Here is a 25,247-nt window from a genome sequence, read left to right on the forward strand (position 1 = left end):
CAGGGCATCAGGAAGGAGATGGTGTTTGTGCTCCACGAGGATCCCCAGTGGGTTTGAAGGCGCAAATCCTCGGGGACTGCAGTGGTGCTGGCTTTGCTGCTCACGCAGCTGCTCCTGGCCGTTCCCGTGTTGCTGAGCTCAGCCCTGATGCCATGCATTTACCTTGAATCTCAGCAAGCGCCCACAGCATTTGCTCTGTGCCCTTGGGAACGCTGCTCCAAAACCGGAGGTGGGTGATCAGGACCCACGTCCACCCGCCCACGCCCCAGGGCCAGACCCCTCGGACGCAGCACCCTGCTCCCTGCAGCCGGGGGTATCCGCTTCCTACCACAACCAGGAGGTCCCTCGCCTGCAGCAGTGCAGCTCTCCCCTCTCCCTCTTGCACCAGTGCAGCACCAGGCACTCGGCACATCCTGGAGGCCTTGGCAAAGATCCTCGACACCTCTCCAAACCAGCAGGCTGAAAGGAGCCGGCTCTTTGCAGTGGCCTTTGCTGTCACGAACCCTCCCTTAACAGCCCTTTCATCTGTCTTTTTTGTCTTTTGCACAGATGTAGTACCCAGAGATTAGGCTGCAGATTAAGGTTTTACTGAATCCTGAAATGGGTTCCAATTTCCAGTCCCAGCGGGACCAACGTGCAGCCAAATCTCCTCTGAAAGCTTGCTGGGCTGGAGCTGGGGAGAGGCATCTCCCACCACGCTGTCCCATATGCATGAGAGATGGAGCCCTGATATTCACCTGGGGTGCTTTGCTGAGAAGCAGCTGCCAGGTAGGAGCAGTTTCATCCTGGGGAGGAAAGCTTGGCAGAGATGGAAGGAATTGGAGCTGTTTCAGGAGTGGCTTTGGATGAGAGAGCAATAAGCTGTAGCTGATCCCTCTTTACTCGGGGTCACACTGGGGGCAGAAGGTCTCAGCACAGAGCACACTTCCAGGCCAGGAGAGTGGTACCAGCCCATGACCCCCAGCAAATTCTGTCCCACAGGGCTCGCAGGGCCTGCAGGCATCCCTGGAGACTTGCCGCATTGGCACTGGGTGAGGGGAAGGATGTCCAGGTGCTCGCTGGCCCTGGGCTGCCTATTGCCCAGGAGCCTGAGCAGGTCCTAGGGGCCTTCTGAATCCCAGAGGCTTCAAAAGGTGGTTAAGGAGCTGGGTTATAGGCTCTCTGTGCCTCGGTGTGCCAGCTGGGCTTAGCAGCGCTGCCAGGTCTCCTCGGGCGGCTGTGAAGCGCTTGGCTCCACAGGCTTCATGTGCCTGAGCTGCTGGTGGCTCGTGGCAGCTGAGGGCAGGGTGAGGGTTTTCCAGGCTGCCGCCTTCTTCCCAAGAGAAATTGCAGTCATCCAACCTTTCATCCAACTGTTCAAAAGAGTACACCCAGGTTTTTCTCCTTCCACTTGGAGGGGAATACCGGGTGGTGTGGCTACGCTTCTGAGACGAGCCCAGTGAGCTCTCTGTGGAGCAGACAAGGCTGAAGCAGCACTGTCGTGTTGGAGCCCTTTGAGCTGCCCTTGGAGGCGGCGCAGGCAGGCTGCTCTTAGACCAGGCTCTTGGCAGCATCTGCTGCTGTGCCATGTTGCCCACTGGAGCTGCCTTCTCACCTGCTGGGACCCCCGCACACAGCCCCCCATCAGCATCAAAGCTGTTCTACCAGGTAGGTGAAGAAGTGGTGACATAAATGTCCAACTGTTTAGTTTTTCTCAGGATCGCTCCCCAGGACCTCTGCCTCCCAGGCTGGGGGTCTGCCTGGGGCACCCATCTTCCTGCTGAAGGGTGAAGCATTGGCCCATGGCTTTTCCCAGCTCAAGGAGGTGCAAGTTGTCCAAGCATGATGATTCCCTTGGGAGCCATGGGCAGAGGAAAGTGCATCCAGCATCTTTGGGATAGGAGCTGCAAGCACAGGTAGGTATCAGGGTAAAAGGAGATGGGCAGCCAAGGGCAGGAGTGGGGCTGTGGGCTCAGCCGCAGCCTGTGGCCACCCAGCCCTTTCCATCAGCGTCTCTCCATCCCAGGTGAGCCTGCTCAGCCACAAACACTTTCACCTTGGCCTGGCAGTGACAAAGAAACCCAGGTGCCCTGCCGTGATCCTGGCAGCCACGGTTGGCTCTGTCCTCTTGGCTGGTTTTGTTATCCTTGCAGTGCATCATGGCCCTTGCACAGGCTGCGCACACTCAGACTGGTGGAAGCCGGGCTATCAGAAGGAGCAGCTTGCTGGGTGCTGCTGGCAGGAGCCATGCGGCAAGGACACGGCGAGGCTGGGCAGCCACGGCTCCGGTAAGGAGCCTGAGCCTCCTGTTAGGGAGATCACATACCTGGCACCAGACAGACCACTGGCCAACAGGTCGAGTCAGGACTTGAGGGACCTTAACCATATTGGAAAAATAGTGGCAGGAAAGCAGACTTAGGTGGAGCCTCACCAGTATCCACAAGGAGAGGTAGTAGCATCTCCTAGGGTGCTTTCGTGTGTCTGGCTCCAGGCAAAGCCACCCAGGAAGCTATGAGTGGAGCCAGGAGGGAGCCAGGCACAGCACTCTTGTCGCCATCCTCAGCCATGCAGCCAGGTCATGTCCTGTGGGCCCCTGGACTATGCAGTCCCCTCAGAGTCTCCATGGCTGGTCCAGAGGATGGTCACAGCTGTTTCTAGGCCCTGGTGCTGGAAGTTCAGGCTGAGGGCAAGCACCTAGGACCTCTCAAGGGACCTCATTCTTTTGCCAAAGTCCTGGGAGTTGGGAGGGACCAAAGGGTAGGGATGCTGCAACATCAGAGGGTAACAAGCTAACTGAGCTGCTGCCTGTCCCCCCTTCCCTCCCAGGGCAGAACTGGCTGGCTAGATCCTCCTTCAGCTCTTGGAAAAAGGGGAAACTGAGGCGTGGAGCAGTGAGTGCACAGCTCTGGCCCCTGCTCTGTGGCTTTGCCAAGCTGCACCATGGCAAAGCTCTGCCACAGTCTCTGGCAACCTGGCAAGCAACAAGCCCCGGGGCCACCATCCTGCCCCACGGCACACAGCTCTGGCCACACTGCATTACTCGTGCTTGGTTGCCTGAGGGACTGGACTGGCTGGCTCGCCTGCCCCATGGCCAGCCCAGGTCATGTGGGGCACCTTTGGGATTTTGCTGTCTTCTTGGCTGGGAAGGCTCCTGGCAGCAGCCCACCACAGGGACTGTATTTCTCAGCTGCTTCCTTGGCGCTGGCAGTCCCTTGGGAGCAGGCTCCGTCCCCTTGCAAGCTGAGTCTCTTCAGCAAGTGTGGCCTTAAGTGGGGTGCGCAGGCATTGGGGCTGGCCTGGGAACAGCCCCTTTTTCAGCCTAGGCATCTCCAGGCAGACCCTGGAGGAGCACGTAGATGGGTAGAGCCAAAAAATCATCTGTCTCAGAGCCACACTGAGCAGACCCGCTGCACGTCCTCTGCCCTGCTTCTACCTGACCACATGGGGCCCAAGTACGCAGGAAAGCCCGGCTTGCTGGGCTTGTTGGGGGTACCTCACCCCCAGACACAGAGGGCTGGGCAGCCCAACATGTGATGTCTTGCACCAAAAACCCCATGCAAGTTGTCCCAGGACTGCATCCTGCCCCTTTCCCAGAGCTCCAGGGGGTCTGGTGTGTCCTTTGGGGCTGGAGAAACACTTCTGCAGAGTGCTTGGGAGGAATGTGGGCATGAAGGGCATCAGCAGGCACCACAGATGGCTCTCAGCACAAAATTACCGGGTGGAGCAAAAGCAGGGACGTTTCTTGCACTGTGGGACCACTGAATGTTGGAGTTCCCCAGGCCCGACCTCCTCTTCTTCCACCTCCACCTCCCGAATGGGTAGAAAGCAGGGCTGTTCGTGTGTGACTGCACAGTGGGTGCGTCAGGCTGGAGGGTACCCTGGATGTCCTGCACAGACTCCTTGTGCCTGCAGAAGCCAGCAGATTAGTCAGGCCATGCTGGCTGGATGTGTTGGACCCAGCACACACATACACACTTGTGGCTGGGATTTCCAAAGCCCCATCCAACACCACAGGATGCCCAAGGACAGACTGCACATTGTGCCCAAGATTCAGGGTAATGCAACTTGTCCCAGAGGAAAATGCTTTATATGACACAAATCAAAGCAGATTAAAAAAAACCCACCCATGGCTTAATATATGAGATATACATAACAAAGAAAATGGGAAGCAAGTCACAGGACTGTGGTTTGAGTCAGCTGTTTTCAATAAAAACGATGCACAGGAGGTTTTTGTGGGCAGTTCCTGCAGGAGGTTGGGGATCGCTGCCATGGGCAGCACTTGCTGCAAGACCAAGGGGCTTGGGGAAGGGGGACTGGAGCCCCGAGGTGGTGGTGTGGGGCTGGGCAGCACTGGTGTTTTAGAAGCAGCCACTTCTCAGAGGCTGCGGCAGGTCAGACTTGCTTATCTGGAGGTTGAGCTCTGTCGAGTTGAGGGTTGTGGATGGGGCGTGTGGGTGGTTCCCCTCGTACACGGTGTACTCGTGATGCTGCTGCCGGAGGTGCCAGAGGATCTCTCTGGACAAGAAGTGGGTCTCTGCTTCTCCTGACTCTGGAACAGAAGAAAGACAAAAGCCACCTTCACTGGTCCAGCCCAAGGCAGGGGTCTGGGCGGGCAGCAGAGTCTCTGGGAGATGCCCCCAAATATGCAGAATTTCCTGAGAAATCAAAATATGGTTCTTACTTTCCCCCTTTCAGCATGCCAGAAGAGAGAAGTTAAAACACAAAGTGCAGAAAGTAAAATACAGGCACTATGTGCTGGACTCCCAGTAGTGCTTGTGATGGGAACTACCTTATCAGATAGAAATGCTTCTCCCCATCAGGGAGAGCGCTGAATTTCCCCTAAAAAACTGAGATTCATTTCAGCAAGAACCAGGAAGCTGTTTTCAAGCCCTGCTGCTCTGGCAGAGGTGAGGAGAAGGGAAACGAAAGGAAGATGGGAAGAAGGGAAAGCCTTGCTCCTTCCCATCCCCCGTCAGGGGGAATGCCACTGAGCCACACTCGTACACCCGTCCCACTGCTGGGGAGGGGGAGCCATTTCTCCCAGGACCAGCAGCAGTGAAGAGGGCTGCTCCTTCCCCTGGAAGCTCACTGTTACACTTAATCCTTGAAGGAGTGTTCTTGCTGCCCCAGCGGAAGACTGCTTGTCTCAGATGCCTTTGGGGACTTCAAAAGGGACCAGCTCTGCCAGTATCCCGCCCGCTCCTCTGAGACCTACAGCAAGAAGTCCTTCTGTGTCGAGAGGCAGCCCCTTCCTCCCACTGCAGCAGGGACCCCCCCACGGCCATCTGAGTGGGGATACCAGCCAAGCGCTGCACAGATCCTGCCTACTGCCCCTTGTTTGCCCTGATCTGAGGTCACTTAAAGGGCTGGGAGAACACAGCCGCCACGCTGGGTGCTCAGCTTCTCCTCCTCACTCACCCTCGTACACAATGAGCCGGTAGGTACCCGCACACTCCTTGGAGCCTTTCAGGATCTCCTCCAAGGTCCTGTAGAAAAGCTTGGCCTGCTCCAGGCGGTCCTCCCGGCTGAAGGCTGCACACTCATCCTGGGACATGGCGTAGAGGGACTGCAGCGGGGTGGCATACTCCACTGCACAGTGCCAGAGCTGCAGGGATGGAAGGAAAAGACACGGGAGCAGGAGGACCGAGCACCTGGCAAAGGGCTGCCGGGGGACCCTGGTGCTGGGCAGAGCCCTTGAGACCCCTTAGCGGCCCTGTAGCCTGCCCTGCACTGGTGCTGTGTGCTGGACCACTGGGACAGGGACACTGGTTCTGGCCCCAGTGTCCCCCTGCCCCGTGTCGGGCAGGGAAAGAGCAACTGGCCTGGCAGGTAGAGCCATACCCTGTGCGCCGGGTGGGCTCGGGGAGCTGCCTCCCTCCCACGGGGCCCCGGGGTGCAGCCACCGGCTTTGTCAGTGCTCCCAGGCTGCAGCCTGGGCGGTGATTTTCCCCATGGAGTTTGGTCCCCTATGGAGACACCCCTTGCCCGTGTCTGATCACACCTTCTTGGTAGCTTTTCTGCTAGACAAGGGGAAGTCTGAGCATCCTGGTGGGGAGTAGGAGAATGGAGAAGAGGATAAATGCTGGCAAGATGAATGCACAGCTAGAAAGAGGGTGATCAAACAAATGAGGAGAGATTTGTTAAGGCCATAAAAATTCCAAGGAGGAGCAGGGTTACCAGTAAGTCTTATACTAGGTAAACTGGAAAGTTTAATAAAGGAAGAGGGATGGGATCCCTGGGTAATGCAGGGTAGCAGGAAGAGCTACCAGCCGTGGCAGGCAGTTGCCACAGTGACCTGGAGCAGATGCAAGGATGGGAGCTAGCATCGCTGCCATGCACGCGTTCACCAGCAACTGGGCAGCAAGCTGAGGGACATTTTACTGGCAACACACAGCGGGTCAGGACAGGTCCAGGCTGCAGAGCTGCTGGAGCTCACTTGGTGCTGAGTGACTCAGCAGGAGACTGGCAGATGAAACACAGCATCAGTACGCTGACTCTGCTTCCCCAGGAGCAGGGCCAGGAAAGAGGCTCTGGGGTCCCTGCAGACAGGGCTCTAAAAGCAGCAGCTCAGCACTCAGCCACCACCAAAAGGCAAATTAGGGGGACCTGGGTGAGAAGCATCGCTCTGCCAATGCCTCCATTGACAGTCATGTCAGCAGGACCAGTGTGTTCCCTCCTCCAAAGGTGCAGAGGCAGAGGCCCATCTGCCTGGAGATGTGGAAGGAGATGAATGCAATGTAAGATGGAGGGATTTAGGGCTTGTCAGCCTGGAAAAGAGGTGTCTGGGGGAATGGGAGTCAAATTATATAATGACTCACAGATATTTTCAAGCACCTCTTCAAAACAAAAGGAAATATTTGTTCATCCCATGGGAATTGATGCTCTGTACCCCACATTTGCTTTTTTCTGCCCAGTTTTCAGCTGTTTTCTGGACTTAAATCAACTCCAGGAGGGGTTAAGTGAGCCCAACATCCCTGCAAGGGCTGAGCCTGGGAGGAGGCAGCCAGGAGGAAGGGGTGCAAATGTCCAGCATGAACAGGACCTCTCCATCTCACAGAAGCCTGCTGAAAAGCTCTCTAATAGGACAGATGACACTGTCCTGCTCTTATGGCCACTTCTGGGCCAGGAAGACCTTTGGGCTGATGCATGCCAACTGCTCTCCCAACACTGCACTCAGTATACCTTGTTGTCTTCATCCCTGATTGCATAGAGGCTGTGTTTGTAGACCCTTTTTTTAGTGCCAGCTCGGGTCAGGGTGATTTCAGTGAGGTCTGTCAGGTACTGGATATTGCTGTCAGCTTTCTCCAGGTCATCACAGATGTCACAGCTCAGAGGGACCAAGATGTGGAGCTTCCAGGTCTCCCTGCATGCCAGCACGTTGGGGTTGGCTCTGCTGAATTCCTCCATCGACTTCTTCACCCCTGGTGGAATACAGCATCAGGCAGAGGTGCCTGGCATAAGTACAGCTGCTTTCTACCTTGCTCCCCATTTCCCTGCTAACACTGTAGAAGGGGGAGGATTGTTATTAGGAGCTATTTCTATCTGTGGGCATGATAACGCAGGGAAACAGCTACATACGTGGCAGGACTATTTTTAGATACCCAACATAGTAAGACCAGGCAAGCCCATGAGCGACATTCTGCTTGGACTTCTCAGACATCTCAGACATTTCCACTGCTGAGGGCTTCTGTGGAGGGAAGGAAAGACAGAGCAGCAGTGAGGAAAGCAGACACCTGGGCTCTTCTGCAACATCTCTACAGGGACCGGAGAGCAGCCGCCCTCTCCAAAGAGATCTGGAGAGTGAGCAGCCTTGCTGCCCCCTTCCACCACCACGTCGGGCAGCAGGGCCAAGAGCCCTTGATAGCCCATACAGCCCCTACAGATGAGGACGCTGACGGTGGGGTGAGCCGGGCACTTTTCTGGCTGTACCCTCCATTGGGATCGTGTGTCCCAGCGCAACTTGTGCATCTGCCCAGTGCTTCAAGCATGCGGATGGAGACAGCCCAGCACCTGATGGTGGAATTTCCAGGGCCATCAGTGGCCCCCAGCGGCTCTGTGTGTTCATTTAGGTGGAAATGGGTGTTCAGTCCCCACAGGCACCTGACGGCTGCCCTCCCCAAAGCACCTTTCTGTAACCTGTGTGACCCCTCTCCCCTTCCAGCTCTGCTGGGGTAAAGCAGAGCCCTCCCAAAGCTGCAGAGTTACCTGGAGCTTGGCTCTGCCACCCACAGCACGCCTGATAATTAACCCTTTGGAGACCACACAGGCAACCCTTTCCCCTCAAGCTCCAGCTTGACTGACAGATTTTAAAATACCCATTTTTTTGTGTCAGCGGGACTCTGGCTGTGACAGGGCTGCTGCCAGCGCCCCAGGGCGGCTGTGCTCATTAAAAGTCAGCCTGGCCCTCCTGCCGACACGCACAGCAGTACCGGGCCGAGGAAATCAGCTCTTCAGGGCTGAACTAACGAGAGCGTTTCTCCCGCTGCGGGGCTGCGTGCGGGTGGGCTGTACGTGCGAGGGGCCATGCAGAGCCGGGCCACATGCCCCTATGACTGCTTAGGGCTGAAGTGCTCCCTGGGAAGCTGGCCAGGCGAGAGGTGTCGGTGCCTTACGTGGAGCCCCAGAGCAAGGATGAGGAGCTGGCACAAGCTGGCCAGGCCGAGGTGGAGGCCGAGCGGCTGCCCATCTCCGTCGTGAAGAGCCACGTAGGCTGAGCCACAGACAAGCAGCATGGGCCCGTGCCAGTGCAGGGGGAAGCAGGCGCTCAGGGCCCTCCAGAAGCTGCCACGGTGCCTGGGTGGGAGAGGGAGACAGGAGACAGGCTGGCGGCCACCCACCCGCCATCTGTAGCCCATGGGACACTGGCCAGGGGATGCTCCCACCTCCCTGCCAGTGCCGCTGACCTTCCAGAGCAGTATGGAGCCAGAGAGCCCTGTGGGACCCGGCTAAGCGCACCCCGGCTGCCCCCAGCCGGGAGAGTGCTTGGGTCTCTTGCAGCACCCATGGGTCTCAGAGAGGAGCAGATGCAATGTCGCCTTGGACAGCCAGGGGAGACTCTCCAACAGCCCCCCTGCCCTCCAGCACTGGGTGGTGGGGAAAGGCTGGAGGCCGAGATCTGTCCCCAGGGAAAGGGCACACTAGGGAGCTACCACGGAGAGGAGAAGGAGAGGTCCACAGACATATGGGTGAGCTGGGCAGGCAGGAGAGGGGGGGAGAGATGAGAGAGGCAGGAGGCTGATGGAGAGCAGCACGTGCTTCCAGGGCACAGCACAGCATTTCCACAGAGGGCATGCGTGAGAGTAGAGGCAAGGAGCAGATCCCCTCACAAATCCCGGAGGCTACTATGCTCTTCCCCCAGAGTGGTCCCAGGCACCCAGGAGACAGCCACCCCCATGCTGGCTCACCTGGATTGGAGGTGGAAGACCTCCTCCGCGAGGTAGCAGGTGCCCTTGAGCAGCGCCCCGATCTGCAGGGCTGCCAAGTGGACGGTGAGTCTGCGGGCGGCGGGCACGAGGGGCTCCCCGGCGAGGTACAGCGCTGCAGCGCACAGAGCCAGGAGCAGGTACACGGCACGCTGCGCTCGCCCTCCACGGGCCTTGGGGATGAGCGAGGCGGTGGGGTGGCTCGGCCGCCACGATTCCTGAGACATCTGCGGCAGAGCGGGGCGGGGGGGGGTCAGCAGCAAGTGTTGTACCCAGCGCCCGCAGCGGCCCTGTGGGGAGCGGAGAAGGGGGGACAGATGCACATCCAGCGCTCAGTGAGCACCCCAAAGCACGGAACGGAGCCCGCCCTTTGCACGCTGCTGAAACGCAGCCGCTTCTGGGGAGGTTCCCTCGCGTGCTGCCCAGGCCACCTTGGGACTGCCGCCCGTGCCCAGATGGGCTCAGCAAGATAGAGTCACTCCCACGTTGATGCCCACTCTATGCCAGCCCTCCCTGCTCCGCAGCCACGGGGCCATCACTCCTCTTGCCACACTCACCGGAGCAGTTACCAGCCACGACACCGGACGCTGCCTGGGTTTTCCTGCACTGGGGTTAATGGGCTCTGTGCTCCAACCTGGGCAGCCACGGCTCTTTTTGGGCCACAGACAGACCCGGAGCCTCTGCACTGTACAGGCTTCTGGTGCCACGGGTGGAGGTGCACAGTTCCCAGCACCAAGAAAAATGAAAATGAAAGGAGCTATCGAGGCTGCAGGCAGCTTGCAGAAAGCACCAGAGCCCTCCCACGCAGGGTACTTGTGAAGTTTCCCAGCACACAGGAAATCCAGGCACTGGGCAGTGCTGGGTGGATGTGGCAGGTTTCGCCATCCATGAGCTTACACCTCTGGAAAGCCCCAACGTATCATTGTGGGGCTGAGCTGAGCTGGAATGAGGAAGGAAATTGAGATTAATTCATTAAGTGCAGCAGATTTCAAAGATTGAATTTATTAAGTGCAGCAGGTTTCAAAGATTGAATTTATTAAGTGCAGCATGTTTCCAGGGGTGAAACAGAAGCAAATTCCTTCTAGTAGAGAGGGTGACTCACAGCACCCTGGATCCCCCCACCCCATGCAGCTCCAGGAGATGCTGGCGCAGGAGGCAGTGTCTGCAGGCACTGGCAACACAGCAGGGGCTTCCTGCAGCCGGGCTTTTGCTGGCCAGTAAGGCCCTCAAGCCCCTCAGGTCCCTGGTCCTATTGACCACAGACCCAGAGTAGCCCAAAGGCTGGCTCAGAGCAGAAGTGAAAGAGACAGAAATATCACAGGTGTTAGCGTGCTGAAGGTAGAACTGAAAGCAGGAGTCCAGGCTCCATGGGCAGGAGAGCCACCCGGCTGCTCAGGGACCCACAAGAAGAGGGCTGGGGAGCCAGGCAGCCTCCTCCACCACACCACAAGAGCCAACTGGAGCTGGTGAGTCAAGCCCCAGTGGCAGGGACAACCCAGCACAGGAGGAGGAAGTGATTTACTTGATGTTTTAGCCAACCTTTGTGCTGAAAAAACAAACAACACGTTGGCTATATCCACAAGCCCTCCCCAGGCTAGGAACACAGGTCAGATGCGCTGTAAAGCAGGTTTGCTGGGGTTTCTAAAGTACCACCAAAACAGACTCCAACAACCTTGAGAGACACCCAGAGCAGCACTAACCTCCCACCCCAGCCTGGGCTTGCTGGTTTCCACACTGCTGTCGTGCTGCTGTGAGTGGAGATGGGCCAGGGGCAGGGCAGCTCCACAGCTGGGTGTCTGTTCTTGGCCTCTGCAACCTGCTCTGCCTCACCTTTCTGGGCACCCGAAGGACCCTACAGCATCCCTCTGAGTAGCTGTTCTATTTGTATACGCCTGGGCAGAGATGTAGGAGCTTGTGGTCCAAACCATCCATAGTTTAATCACTGTCCAAACGCAGCAAGAACGAAGCTGTCCGCTGTGGCGGCAAAGGTGCTTGCAAAGGCAGGGAAAGACAACTTCCACCCTTGGGAGCGTCCAAAAGAGCTGAGCTGGCCTGTAACACAACACAGGCTGGTTTCTAGAAGGGCCTTTGTGTACTGGTTGGGTCTGGCGAAGGGATCAGCCTCTCCCGAGATCCCAGTGGCCACGGGCGGGGTGGACAGCTGTAGCCAGGACTTGGTTTAGACAGGGAAAAGTCTCGGTGAAATGCCTGAGAACTTGTAATAACCTGGAAAAAGAATGTAAAAATCCTGTAGTGATAGGAAGTAAGATCCCTTGCAGGTAGCCAGATGCTGTGAATTTTCTTGAAGTCTCCCCTGACCTCTGGAGACCCACTGGCTGCTCTGTATGAGGCACCTTAGGTATAAGTTGGATTAACCCAGGAGCTGGGCCTGGCCACTGGCCCTGTGCGAGACTGAAGGTGGGTAGGAGCAGGTATTGGATGCATGTGGCATGCCCCCAACCAAAAGCCAGCCCAGGAATGTGGTGCTTTCCCTGGTGTCTCCTGGGTAAAGGATTGCTCCTGGCGAGCAGGCAGGCAGCAGACATAACGGAGCCTGCTCCTGCTGCAGGATGGGCACTGCAGCAGTGCTTGCTTACTCCTGATTTTTTTGCATCATGTGCTGTTGTCCTGCAAAAGCCGGTAGAGCTGCTGGCTTCAGCCGAAAGGCAGGCTGCCCGGTGACAGCTTTACACTGGGGATGCCTGCAGGGATGGGGTTCGGATGCCAGGCTGGTTAACACCAGTGGCTTTGATTCCTTGGCTAAAAAGTGCTGCAGTTGGTGTTTTTAGTGCTGCAATTGCACCACCAGCGTACCCTCAGAGTCCTGCACACTGACAGGTCTTGCTTTGCTGTCCGCCCTAGCAAAAATAAAGTGCTCTGCAGTATTCTGTGTTGCACTGGGTTGTGTGAACTGGATCAGTCTCTCTGATGCAGTGAGGAGCCATCTGTGTGCTGGGTAAAATCCTGTGGAAGCAGGTGACCTGCTTCCTCCAGCTCTCAAGCACATGTTGTCTCTCACTCATTGAGCAAAGCAGTTTGATGCAGGACAAAAGAGGTGACAGTCAGGGGAGCCAGGGAGGTGTTCTGGCCAAAGGATTTGTAATTGTCCCCTCTGTCTCCAGATTATGCAGGGCCCTGAACTTCACTCACAAAGTCCATGTGGAGATGGGATGCCTTTCCAGGGATGTGCCCAGCTTGGGAGATCCTTTGCCTTGCCCTGACCCCAGGCTGTGACTCCTCAGCAATGATGAGATCAAAATCCTGACAGCAGCATGGACCATCCCTCCATCCCTGGATTGTGGGGCTGCTCTGAGTGCTGCACATCCCTTAAGGTTCTTCCTTCCTTTGTGGCACCAGAACTTCCTGCCTAAGAGAAAGTTTTTATCCATTTAATAAACTTCAGTGGATCAATCTGTGATTTATGCAGTCTTCTTTTGATCCTCTGTAAACTGTCTGCACCTGCAGTGTCCTGTGACACTGAGTCCCCAATTACACATTGGGTGGAGAAGTCGTTTTTGCCTGTTTTGAAGCTGTCACAGGCTAGCGTTGTTTGGGCTGCCACTGTTCTTGTGCTGGGAGAGACATGAACAACCAGCCCTTTCCTCCTCCCCAGATCACTGATGGCTTCATGCCTCAGCCATTTCTTTCCCAGGCTGGAGCATCTCAGATACTCAGTTGTTCTTCAAAAAGAAGCTGGTTTCTACTTGATTGTACTGGTCAAAATGCTTTGAATAGCTCCTCCAGGTCCCTTCCAGGTCTGACTCCGCCAGGTCACGTGTTAAGCTGCCCAGGTCTCAGCACAGATCCCTGGGGGCTCCCACTGGGACCCCTCCGCTCACACACAGGTGTGCTCTTGCCCTCTGTCCTCTAACAGTCATGTACCTTCCTGCCCTTTGTCACCAGTCACCCTGGCACCGAGACTGCGGAAAGGGAAGTGGCTGTCGGCGTCTCCTCTGGCCTCCTACCACGTGTCCCCTGGGGACCCGACTGGGCTAGGCTGAGAAGAAGTAAAACTACTACAGAATAAATGGCTGTGTACACGCATGCCTTTTGGTTGCTTTTGGGGTTTTTTTTAATAGGTATCTTCCAGCCTGCAGGACAGGCAAATCTGGCTTTGGGGATGGAGCCACCAAAAGCTTGTTGACAGTGGGTGGTTGGTCAGTGCTGCAGTCCCAGGGCCCCCTGGAAAGCTGGTCTTGCCCTAATGCATCCTGACTCCCACCTCTGCAGCAAGGGAGGGGACAGCCTTCACAAAGACAGGATCCCATGACTGGGGAGCCACAGGAGCTGACAGAGCATCTTCCGAACTGGGTGAGAGACCTTGAGCAAAACAGTGCTCCTTGCCTGAACCTGCTTTTCAGTGACGGTATTCCTCCTTCCTCTGCAGCAGCAGGCTTGCAGCCTTGCTGGGATTGTCCTGTGCAACAGGGCAGCACAGAAACCCCAAGTGAGGCCAGATCCCCCTGGGAAAGTGCTATAAAGGCACAGAAGAAGACCTGGCAGCTGACCCTAGAAGGCTGCCATTCATACAGCTAGGGAGGATGAAAGGAGAACAAAACAACTTGGGCATGAAGAGAGGAAAAGGTGAGCATGTGGTATGGAGGGATATTGTCTCCCTGAAAAAAGTACTTCAGGGAATTGAAGGTGGCAGGGAGCAGTGTGGGAACTGTGCTTGTAGCTCCTGGTGGTCTCCTCTGTGAGCTCCCACGCAGAAGGAGGCAGCCATGGTGGGGAGATGCTGTATGGAGGTGAGGAGGTGCAGGGGTGAGTGGGGACCTCTGGGAGGGCAGCGGGCATGCAGGGGGGCTGAGGAGGGCAGCCCGTGGGGTTGGAGCAAGAGGCAATGGCTGGGTGGAAAATGGAGCCAGAACCTGACTACCAGAGGGGGGATGCCAGGCTTTCTTTTCCCATGCAAGCAGATGCAATGACATGCATGAATATCCTATTTCTTTCCTTGTTCCTCCTCTCTCCACCACTTACAGGAAATTTATTGTTGCATTCTTGGTCAGGACATGCATCCAAGGGAGATTTATTGGCGTGCTCATGCCCAGAAAGGAGAGATTTATAGGAGCCCGTCCCCACAGCACAGACAGGTAGACCCAGGGCATAACATGGAAGTTTCTGATTTACTATGGCAAAGGATGGAGATACAAGCAGGCTGACTAGCATGGCTGGGATGCTCACTCAAATACCCATGGAAGCCCAAACTGCCCAGAAGGTTTTTAGCAAGCTGGGAACATGGGAATGAACAATTCAGGACCTGCCTATAGCTGTCAGCACTGCCTGGATTTCTGCCTGAAAAGCTCATGTTGTTTCTCTTTGACTACGTTTAACCATTCCACGACTGCCCTGTCACTGTCGTCAATATCCCATGGAGAGCTCTGCAATGCTGGCTGAGCTCAGCAGCTTCCCAGCCTGGGACTGAGCTAGAAAATCTGGGTCTACCCCTATTCTTTTATTTCCTGCCTCTGATGCCTATCCCCCAGGCTCCTGCTGAGATCGGCATGGCTCCAAGCTTGAAGCGAGGCAAGACTCTGGGATCGTTTGCTCCAGAAACATGCGCCTAGAGAAGGGGAGTTGGAAAGGATGAATCTGATCTTGAGCTTTTGACCATCTTGGTCAAGCGAAGTCTTGGTATTCAAGTTTGTCTCCTGCATCCCACATGGTGGCAGTGGCAGGCTGAGGTCCCCCCATGCTCAGAGCTGTTTGTGGGGCTGTGCTGTGAGCTACATCCATGTTTGCACCAAAACCAGCAAAAGCCTACAAGAGAAAAAACAGTGTTTGAGAGAAGATGGGGTGGTAAATATCAAAAAAGAAAACCACATCAGCAAAACAGCAAGATGAGCTTTTTGTATCTGTAAAACCTGGCAATACTTTTTTTCAGGTTTGGATCTTTTTACACTGAAATTTCCATTAATACCTTTTTTTCTTGTAGAAAAATCCATTAAGTTTAAAATAAAAAAACCAAAACCCACAACCCCGCTTTATTTAAAGAATAAAAGTTTTCAGTGTTTCTTGGACTAACTTAGTTTTAAACACATTTAACTGAGAACAAGAGCAATTCACTTTAAAAGTTAGTTTTATTTAGGTTTTAAAATTGTGACAATCCTGGATTTGATTCATTCAGCACATGGCAAAGGACTCTAGAAATGGAAAATCCCTTTGGAGCAGGGCCACGTGACACCGTGGGGTTTGTTAAAGACCTTCCAACTTGTCTGGCCACTGCTGGACTTCTGCTGCCGGGGTCCCTCTGCAAATCCAGCCCCTCTACACACCTCTGTAGCAGAGAAAAATGCTGGATCTGTGTGAGGAGCTCTAGCAGCTACTTTGGGCATCTGTTACCCAGACAGTCAAAGAGGGATGAGAAGGCTGGGAGGAGATGCTCTGCAAGCCCCAGCGGAGCCTGCTGCTGCTGGGCAGCTTCAGGAGGGCAGATGACAATGTGGTGAGGGGCTAAGGAGGCCCAAACAGAGACAGAGTATGGAAAAAGGCACAATAAAAGCTAACGGGGGGCAATGAGAAAGGAAGGAAAGAAGTGTACCTCAAGGAAGAGATGTCAGACCTGGAAGAGCTGATGAGGGGGAACATGGCTCAGGTCTGGGAACAGTCCCGGGTGCATGTGTGTGTGCTGCAGGCAGAGGAGGTGGGCTCAGCATCGGGGGACTCCGGGGCTCGGCTGCTGGCTTTGTTTTCACAAACCAGACTGCTGGTGGATAGCAGGTTTGGTGACTGCTGATGGGAACCTTCTCTGGGACACCCCCAAGCAGCCTGAAATGCAACTGAGGAAGTTCCTCAGTGCTTCTCTTTGCATTGCATGAATTTTCAGGCAATGCTGCCAGTGACAGAGATGGTTTTGTCCACTTCTGGGGGGCTTCCTCCAGCCCGTTTCCTTGTGTTGGCATGAGTGATTTCAAAGAGAACCAGATCAGCTCACAGCCCTAGATGCCAAGTAATGCTGGGTGAAAGTAGAAATTACTTTTGGATCAGGTGATCCACCTTAAGCACAACTGGGTGTCAGAAAACAGCTATAGCCGTTTGCTTGGGGGGGGGGCTGGGGCAGGACTGCTTCTTTCAGCAACAGTTTGTAGTTAGATCATTTAAATCCAATTGTGAATTTATATCTTCTGCCTCCAACGCCAGAGACTACGATGCATAATAATACACAAGGAGAAGGGTTATGTCCTGCTAGAAGCAGCTTGTTACAACAGGTCCAGGATATCCAGAGTCCTGAGAGAGCTAGAGATGGGCACCATGCCTCTTCTGCGACAACAGGGAAAGTGCCAGTTATTTTGAGATTTATAGATTTTATATATATATATATATGAGATTTACAGTTATGACACCTTCAGCCCACAGCAATGCATCACCTGCTGGAAATTTACTTGTGGACAAGGTGGTGGTGGTAACTTGCGGATTTTCCTTTTCGGTTGTTTCAGTTTGTTCTTTCCCTTTCTCTGAAGCTTAAGATCCCAGGTTTTTCTGTGGCAGCATACTAGACTGGAAGAGTTTATAATGATGTGTTATAAGAAATCCTATCTTCTATGTTCCTATACTTGGCAATCTTTTGGTCATGTTCAAGCCTGGGATAGCTGGTGCCACAGGAGAGATTAGCAGAGCCCTTGCTGCTGTGTTGCCTCAGTGGGTGACAGAGGGCACATCTGTTGGGCTCAGGTGGCCAGTTTCACCTTCCTGCCATATACCATCATAAACAGGGCTCCCTGACTGTTCCTAAGCTTCTATTTTCAGTTTTGACTTGGAGAACAATCTTGAAAGGAGTCCAATCATTTTATAGTAAGACTCATTTGCGGATTTCAAAACTAATATGGGAATGATTCCAAGTATTTTCTTCCTGGTTGTGATCTCTCATGTTCCACTGACACAAAGTCATGAACACATACTCTGCAGGATTGGGCCAAGACTAAAAAGAGGATTTCTAGAGCTCTTCACCTGGGCTGAAAACCCACAGAATTACCTCCTTGATAACTGTTGCTGTGGATACTGATCCATCTGGTCTCTTGATGGAGAGGACAACGGAGGAACAATGCTATAGCTGGCTGCCCTGCCATCTGAGTATAGCCAAGCCTAGGATTTGCAGCAGGAGAGGGAAAAGGTGTGTTTTGTGTGGTGGGAGTCTCCATGTGACATATATGACAACTTATGTATGTAAGTTCAGTCCAGAAGGGGTTTTTTTTAAATGCTTTGAACTGAGGTGCTGAAGAATCCCCTCTGAGACTGAAAGGCTTTTAGCTGCTAGCCTGGCCAACTCACCCCAGGATCTGCAAGCTTCTGCACTGGAATTGCCATGGTTCCTGCTTCTGTGGAGAACTATGAACCAGACTGGACCTTGGCTCACTCTCCCATTGGTAAATGACTCTGCAGGGTGTAACATAGGGAAGAATTTGTGTGAAATTGTACATGCAGGTGGTACTGCTGGGCAGAGTACCTTTGGGACAGGAGCTGTGCTGCCTATAGCTGCGAGCAGCCTTCCCTACACCAGCTCTTCTGCCCACAGGTCAGCAGACAGGGCTTCAGCTGCTCCTGGAGGAAACACCAACAAGCAAGGGGAAAAAGTGGCCCCTGTGTCTGTTTTTTTAAAGACACAAAGGTCTTAGCAGCTATGGAGGCAAGCAATTCTCCTTCAGTTCATGGCTGCAGAAAGGGATGCAGGTCCTTCGCTGTTTGCCAAGGGGCAGAGGCAGACCTTTCTTCTCCCTAACCCTTCACTTCACTTTCTCCACTGCTCCAGGTCCATTTTTGTGGGAGTTTTTTTCTTTGAAGCTTGCCCACTAGTGTATGCTCAACATTGGTAAAGTGTGGGGTTTTTCCTTTCCTAGTTGTGCCTTACCTCTTTTAGAGTTATCTTTTCTTCACTGTCTAACAAAGGCCTTGCTGGTTACCAAAGCCTAGAAAAAGCAGATTTAGCCAGCTAGGCTGGGAAGTTTGTACTCTTTTCAATTTTTGTGCCTTTGCCTAAGCATGTCTAGGGTTTTTTTCCCTAATACAGTACTGCAGCCTGACCCTGTTTAGCAGAGTTGATCAGAGGAAGATGGCGAAGGAAAGGCACAGGGAGGCAAGAGTCATCTGAGGATAAGGCAGGACTTGACTAACTCCTCCAGTGATGCTCTGCTCTCTTGTAGTGGGTGATGTTGGCATGGGATGATGTTGGCAGGCATAGACAGATCACTCGGTGCTTCTCTTTGGAACAGAAGCTCAGAGCACAGCGGTGCTCCTGGGATGAGAGACCACAGTACCCCACAGTGCCCTGGGTCTGCAGGACCAGCTCTGTCCCTGAGAGAGAAGGCAGAAAGCTGCAGGTGGAATGCCTCCTAAAGTGCCGTGACAGGGTGCTGTGGGGGGGGCCAGCAGCAACCCACGCAGGGAGACAGCATCTGCCTAACAAGCAACGCTTTCTCTGCATAAGGGGCTGCTGTGGATGGGGACCAGCCGCGAATTTTCACAGCAGATGCAGCCCAAAGCATCTTCTCTGGTGCTGGTGACCAGAACTCACCCTTTTGGAGAAGAGGACTAGGATACGATCCAATGTGGGATACAGAAAAGTGCGTATGGGTCAATCCCGCTGTCTTAATGTTCGGGCAGGGGTGGGAAGAGACTGAAACCTGCAGAAGGACACCTGCAAAAGTCACAGGTGAGGTAGAAGAGAAGCAAGGGAGAAAGGCAGCAGGTGGGATAAGGAAGTCCTAACAAGAGAAAGTAGAAATCAAGAGACAGCAGGGAGACAGGCAGTGAGAAAGTGCTGCAGACAGGACCATGAAGGGGAAATCTAACCAACAGACCTCAGCAAAGAGAGAAAGCAAAGGAAAAGAGAATGCAAAAGACATGAAAACCATAGGGTGAGGGGGCGAAAAGCCAGGAGGAGAAATCCTGACCTCGAGCTCAACAGGGCCAGGTATTTCCTGGCTCTGCTCCCCGTGATCTTAGGTTAATGTTTATTTGTGCCTGATCTTTTTTGCATCTCATGGCACTTTTAGACATGTCCGAGCTCCGGTGGAAAGTGTTTAGTCTATTGCCACATCAGACAGAGATCTAACTGTGAATCTTGAGGAAAATACCTTCTGGATAAGACACACCCCAGTCTTCCGTTCCCTGCAGCCTACACCAAGTCAACATCTATCCGTTCACAGCTACAGGCCAAATGGCAGAAGCTGCAATTGGGATTTGCCTTTCAGCAATTCTAAGGGGACTGACCTCGTGAATAACAATGATGAAAATGACTTTTCTACTTCCATTTCTTATCTCTTAGAGAAGTTCACGTCCATCTGGTAAGAAACACCAGATCACAGTTATCCCTGGTACTAAAACCACAACAAAAGTATTTTCCTCTCTCTTTTTATTTTCAAAATTGTTTATTCTCTGGATTGAGTTTTACAATGCTTTACTACTCAGAGAGGACTTTTCAAAGCTTGACAAAGAAAAGTAGCAATCCAGACTGTTTCTGTTGCTACTGTGAGCCAAAAATAATTTTCCAATTTGGGGACAAAATCCAACACTTTTCCTGAGAATACTGGAAAAAGATTACTTTAATTTTGGCTGACATGCAGACCTCTGAGAAGTGAAGTCCTTAGAGGCTGTGACTTGAAGGTATTTTGAAAACTGCCCCAGAAACATGAGAAGGTTGCTTCCGGAGAGATGCCTGAGAAGAAGGAAGCCTTTTGTCCCCCCAGCAGTCACCGGTATGACTGCAGTTCCAGACATGATGTTTGCCCTGTTGAGAGATGGGCCAAGTTTGAGTGAGGGGCAAAGCTACTGTGGCTGTACTGCTCTCTGGGATGAAGGGAGCACCTCCTAGTAAAGAGGAATCTGCAAAGTCCCTTCTAGTAGGTGGGATCAGACTGCCTGACTGGGATCAGATGTTGGCTGGGCAATAAGAGAGGAAAGCAGAAAACGTTGGAAGAAAAGCAGTTTCTCCTCTGCCCCAGGACTGGGGGGAGCCTTAAGGGCCAGGACTACTTGGGATTAGTATTTGAGCATTTCCAGCTCCCCATGCTGGTGGAGACTGGTGTGGCAAGGAAGGACAGCAGGCTCCCTTGTGCTGGGCATGACAGAGCAATGAGCCGGCGCAGAGTTGTTGTCTGCTCTTCTGCAACTGAGGGGTGTCCAGCAACCCAAAAGGCAACAGAAAGAGGAAAAAGAGCAAGAAGCCACAAAATGAACCAAAGAAGTTGAAAAAAAAACCAACCCAGAAAACCATTTTTATGAATCTGTGATTTATTTTCTCCATACCAAATGTGGAGGAGGAAAGAGAAATTAATTCAAAACACACCCTATGCTAAAGCCACCAGAAATCTTGAATTGTTGCAGAAAGGCTGGCAGCAAAGTCAGCATGAGAACAGACCACAGCTATCACTGAGAGGCAGCAGTCCCCAGGCTTGTGAGAGGCCAGGGCGAGCGCTACCCTGAGATCCTCACCCCCAGCCTGAGCAGCCGCTATGAGGGCAGGAGGAAGGAGCAGGCGTTTCGGGAGGAGCAGGCGTTTTGGGAGGAGCAGGCATGAGTTCGTCGTCACCAACACATCAGAAGTAGTGTGAGGTTTCCAAACCTTGCCTGTTCAAAAGCAGCAGGTGAATTAATCCTGTGGGTGGCTCTGCCGGCTACAGGGACCAGCTGGCAGAAGGGTGCTTTAGCAAAGGGACAGTCTGACCCCAGGAGTTTTGGAGCTGAGCTCCAAGCCCAGAACTGCTGCTTGGTGCTTGGAGTTGAGTATTTTATTTACCTCTAAAGTTTCCTGTTTAAGCCTTTCATCCCTCTTTGCCAAGAGATGCACAGGAGGTGTGGGATTGACAAGAACAGTGGAAAACAACCCTGTTGCAGTACTAGGTGAGAAGACGGGCAACAACAGAAAATCGTAGTATAATTCACTAAAAATGTTAGCTACACAAGAGAGAAATCCATAGGAAACCAGGCTTTCCTGTAAAGGAACGAAACCTGGTGCCTTCTTGGAAAGTCTTACAACTTCCAACCCTGATTAAAAGTGCTCTTGGCATTTTTCTTACTTGACTCGGTAGCAGGACTGCCAACTTGGAAGGCTCCAGACAGCACAAGGCACCAGCCACCACGTCCAGTCCCAATTAATGATCCAAAGCCAGCAATGGGAAGAGAAGCAGGACCAACAGGGAAGACTCCAATCTGATGTAATTTTAAAATGTGTTACTATTACAAGATGCCCCACGGGTTTTGTGTACATGTAGGCAGTTTGGTTGTTAGGCTGAACTCCCCTGCAGAGGTATCTTGTTTGAATGTGTGCACAAAGTCCTTGTCACACACAAGCAGTGTCCTGTTCCCAGCCTCGTTTGCTCAGTTTCTGATGATTCAGACCTGAAGGGAAGTTGCCCTTTTGTTTGAGCTGGCTGTTTACAGTGATTGCCCATTCATGCTTTGATTGTGCAGTTACACAAACAGGACGTGGTTAGGGGCTCAGAAGTTTGCTGAAGCTGCGCAGAACCCTTCAGCTTGTTGGCAGCCATCAGAGGGATTATTTGATGAATTTTTGTGCTGGTTTTGGCTGGGATAGAGTTAATCTTCTTCACTGTAGCTGTTATGGGGCTATGTTTTGGATTTGTGCTGAAAACAGTTGATAACACAGGGATGTTTTCGTTATTGCTGAGCAGTGCTTACACAGAGTCAAGGCCTTTTCTGCCTCTCACCCCACCCCACCAGCAAGGAGGCTGGGGGTGCACAAGAAGTTGGGAGGAGACACAGCTGGGACAGCTGACCCCAACAGACCAAAGGGATATTCCAGACCATATGACGTCATGCTCAGTATATAAAGCTGGGGGAAGAAGGAAGGGGGGGGACGTTGGGAGTGATGGTGCTCGTCTTCCCAAGTTGCTGTTACGCGTGATGGAGCCCTGCTTTCCTGGAGATGGCTGAACACCTGCCTGCCCATGGGAAGTGGTGAATGAATTCCTTGTTTGCTCTGCTTGCGTGCACAGCTTTTGCTTTACCTATTAAACTGTCTTTATCTCAGCCCACGAGTTTTCTCACTTTTACCCTTCTGATTCTCTCCCCCACCCCACTGTGAGGGAGGGGAGTGAGCGGCTGCGTGGTGCTTAGTTGCCGGCTGGGGTTAAACCACAACTTTTTGTGATAGGAGCTGCTCAGTCGCCTGAGAACAATCGTTATTTTTGCTTGTATCGGTGTTGTCCATGGGTATGCTGGATGGAGACGAATTTTTCTTCCATCCCTGGCCACCAGGGCTCTGGATGCTGTCTCTGCTGGAGAGCCTTTGCCTCCATGATGTCGCTGGCCTGCTGGGTACCCAGGCCTTGGTTGCTTGCCTCGTGTTCTTCACTCTACACTGTGGTTTTGGTATGCTCGGTAAGCCTGACATTTGAAGTACTTTGCTATGTAAATATAATCCTTTTTGACGATTCAAACCTTTATTATGCAGCCGCGTTGGGATCTACTCGGTGTACTTCATCTGTCCGTCCTCCCAGGCCTAAAAATGAATTCCTGTGCGCCAGCCCCGTGCCGCTACCCGTGGGGAAGGTATGCTGAGCCACGCGCCGCCCCTGCCAGGTACTAGGTGTCACCAGCATCGCTCTTAGTGCCACTTCATGCGTTCTCGGAGGGCCTCGGCCCGTCCCGGATGCCCTCCCGGTACGCCGCCGGCCCGTGCCCCGCAGGCCCCGGCCCTCCTCCAGGAAGGGGCCTCGGGCCCGCACCTGGGGCCAGCCCACCACCTCCCGGGGCAGGGAGCGCCGCAGGGGCGGCGGCGGTTCCCCACCAAGCTGCTGGGGCGGGGGGGGGGGTGTCCCGCCCGGGCCACCGGCTCCGGCTCCGACTCCGACTCCGGCTCAGTCCCGGCCCGGGCCCGGCTCGCGGCGCCTCAGGCCCTCACCGGCCCCACGGCGGCGGCGCGACCGGGACTTCTTCCCGTCCCGCCTTCTCGCGAGAAGCCGTCGTCACGCGCGCCGCCGTATCCTTCCGCGCTCTCCCCCTCCCCCTTCTGGAGAGTTCTGCACGGCGGCCGCAGGACAAATAGTCCCCGCCGTATCGCCCCCCCCCCCCCCCCGCCTCCTGTCTCTCCCATCGCTCCCAGCCCGGCCTCGGTCCCCGGCCGCGGCGGCCGCCTCCGCTCCGCCAACCGCCGGCCACCCGGCAGCGGCGGAGCGCGGCGGGAGGCAGGAGAGCCGCGGCGGAGTGATACGCGGAAGGCCGGCGAGGAGGCGCCAGCGCATAAAGAGGCGGCGGAGGGATGCGGTAGGAGCTGCGGCAGCGGCAGCCAGCTCTAGCCCCGCGGCGCCGCCAGGGGAGCAGCGCGCCAGGCCGGCCCGCCCGCAGGCCCTGCCGCCGCCCCCCCCTCCCCTCCGCCGCTGCCTTCTGGGGGGGCCCCCTTCCCCTCCCTCCCTCCCCCCCTCTCTCTCTCCTTCCCCTCCCCCCTTCCCCTCCCTCCCCCTTCCGCGCCGCCGCCACCTCCGCGCTCCTCCTCCCCCCCCTCCCCCTCGGAAAATAGTCCCCGCGGGCTGCCCCCTCCCCGCCCGCCCGCCCCTCCTCGCCGCCTTCGCGCACACAATGGCGCTGAAGAGAATCCACAAGGTAAGGGCAGGGCAGGGCCCCGCCGCGCCGCGCCTGGGCCCGGCCCCGCGCCCGCCCGCCCCGGCCTAGCGCTCGCCTTACATAACCCGGGTAGGCCGCCGCCGCCGCCCCGGGCCGGGCTTGTCGGGGGAGGGGGGGGGGGGGGAAGGCCGGGCCGGGCCCTGCCCTGCCCCGGCGGCGCGGGGTCCCTCCGGTGCCCGCCTCGGCTGGGGCTGGGGCGGGGGGGAAGGTTCCGGGCGCTTTTCGCCGGCCGCGCTTGCGGCCCCGCCGTCAGGAGTAGACGGCAGCCGGGCCCAGGGAGGTGGGAAGGGAGGAGAAGTTCCTCGGTCGCCCTCAGCGGCGCGGGCCGGGCCGCGGCTGGCGGAGCGGGCTCCGGGGCTCCGGCCCGTCCTGGCGGGCCGCTTTTGTTCGTTCCCCCCCCCTCCCCGGGGTGGGGGGCCGTTACCCGCGGCCGGGAGGAGGCCGAGGCCGGCGGTGGTCTCGGTGGTGGCCGGGTCCCTCCGAAGCAACGTGGCCCCCGGAGCCCGGGCCCTGGGGCCGCGAGGGGGCGCCGGCGCCGGGGCCCGGCCGCGGGCCCGGGGGTGGGCAGCAGCAGCCGCCGGCAGCTGTTGTAGCTTCGGGGGGCTGCTCCTCGCCCTCCGGAATCGCTCGGGGCGTGGGAGTGGACACGCGTGGGGTGGGGGCAGAGAGGAACCCCGCGCTGGAGCGGGGGCCGCCGCGCTTGGGAGAAGGCGCCCGGAGGAGGGAAACGCTGCCCGCCCGCCCGGCAAGTTTTGGCGTAGCTCCTTCGGGAGCTTCGTGGTGAAAGGCTCTTCTGCTTCCTCAAGGAGCGACGGTCTCGGTGTTGGATACTGAAGCGCTAAGCATAGTAAAGTTGTCACGTTCAGCTAGTCGGAATAGTGTGATTTATTGTTTTAATGGAGCCACTGCTGTTCTACAACCTGAGTCATCTAGTAAAGGCATGCGAGGTGCCTTCTCCTCCTGGAGCAGGAGGTGCACCACGCTTGGTGTCCTAGGCTTTTAGGAAAACACTGCTGCTCAATCCCCTGCAGTCTTAAAACCATACTTGGCTTGATCATCCTAGTATCCTTTACTAGGAAAAGGAAAAAAGAGGGGATTATTGAAGTACGCTTTTATTACCTTGGTGAGTCAGGCAGGCAATTTATATCCTTTTCCCCACAAAACATGTAGCTTCAGTTTGGAGTCTCCGTGTAAGGTTCAGGTGTAGAAGCTAGTCCTCCCATAGGGTTTCTGGTCTCGATTACTATGTAAATCTCACTTTTGTCTATA

General features: G+C 55.0%; 2 protein-coding genes and 1 long non-coding RNA gene across 3 annotated transcripts in view; 1 reads left to right on the forward strand and 2 right to left on the reverse strand.

Annotated features, from left to right (window-relative positions):
• Positions 1-4,161: 4,161 nt before the first annotated feature.
• On the reverse strand, positions 4,162-10,055 carry STING1 (stimulator of interferon response cGAMP interactor 1). The gene is made up of 7 exons (XM_052772127.1): positions 9,959-10,055; positions 9,384-9,628; positions 8,592-8,772; positions 7,558-7,666; positions 7,162-7,400; positions 5,398-5,584; positions 4,162-4,528 (listed from the first exon to the last, which is right to left on the reverse strand). The coding sequence occupies exons 2-7, from the start codon at positions 9,626-9,628 to the stop codon at positions 4,338-4,340; spliced, it is 1,152 nt and encodes a 383-aa protein (XP_052628087.1). The 5' UTR covers positions 9,959-10,055; the 3' UTR covers positions 4,162-4,337.
• Positions 10,056-10,369: 314 nt separating this feature from the next.
• Positions 10,370-24,549, reverse strand: LOC128134474 (uncharacterized). The gene is made up of 2 exons (XR_008232762.1): positions 24,403-24,549; positions 10,370-15,161 (listed from the first exon to the last, which is right to left on the reverse strand). It is a non-coding gene; the product is annotated as an uncharacterized LOC128134474 (long non-coding RNA).
• The window catches only part of UBE2D2 (ubiquitin conjugating enzyme E2 D2), a 31,332-nt gene continuing 29,721 nt past the window's right edge, over positions 23,637-25,247 (forward strand). Inside the window, exon 1 of the mRNA XM_052772182.1 lies at positions 23,637-23,957. Coding sequence (XP_052628142.1) covers positions 23,934-23,957 — 24 coding nt within the window. The 5' untranslated portion in view covers positions 23,637-23,933. The remainder of the gene's footprint in view (positions 23,958-25,247) is intronic.

This window comes from Harpia harpyja, chromosome 20, assembly GCF_026419915.1.
Source record: "Harpia harpyja isolate bHarHar1 chromosome 20, bHarHar1 primary haplotype, whole genome shotgun sequence".
Classification (NCBI taxonomy): Eukaryota; Metazoa; Chordata; class Aves; order Accipitriformes; family Accipitridae; genus Harpia; species Harpia harpyja.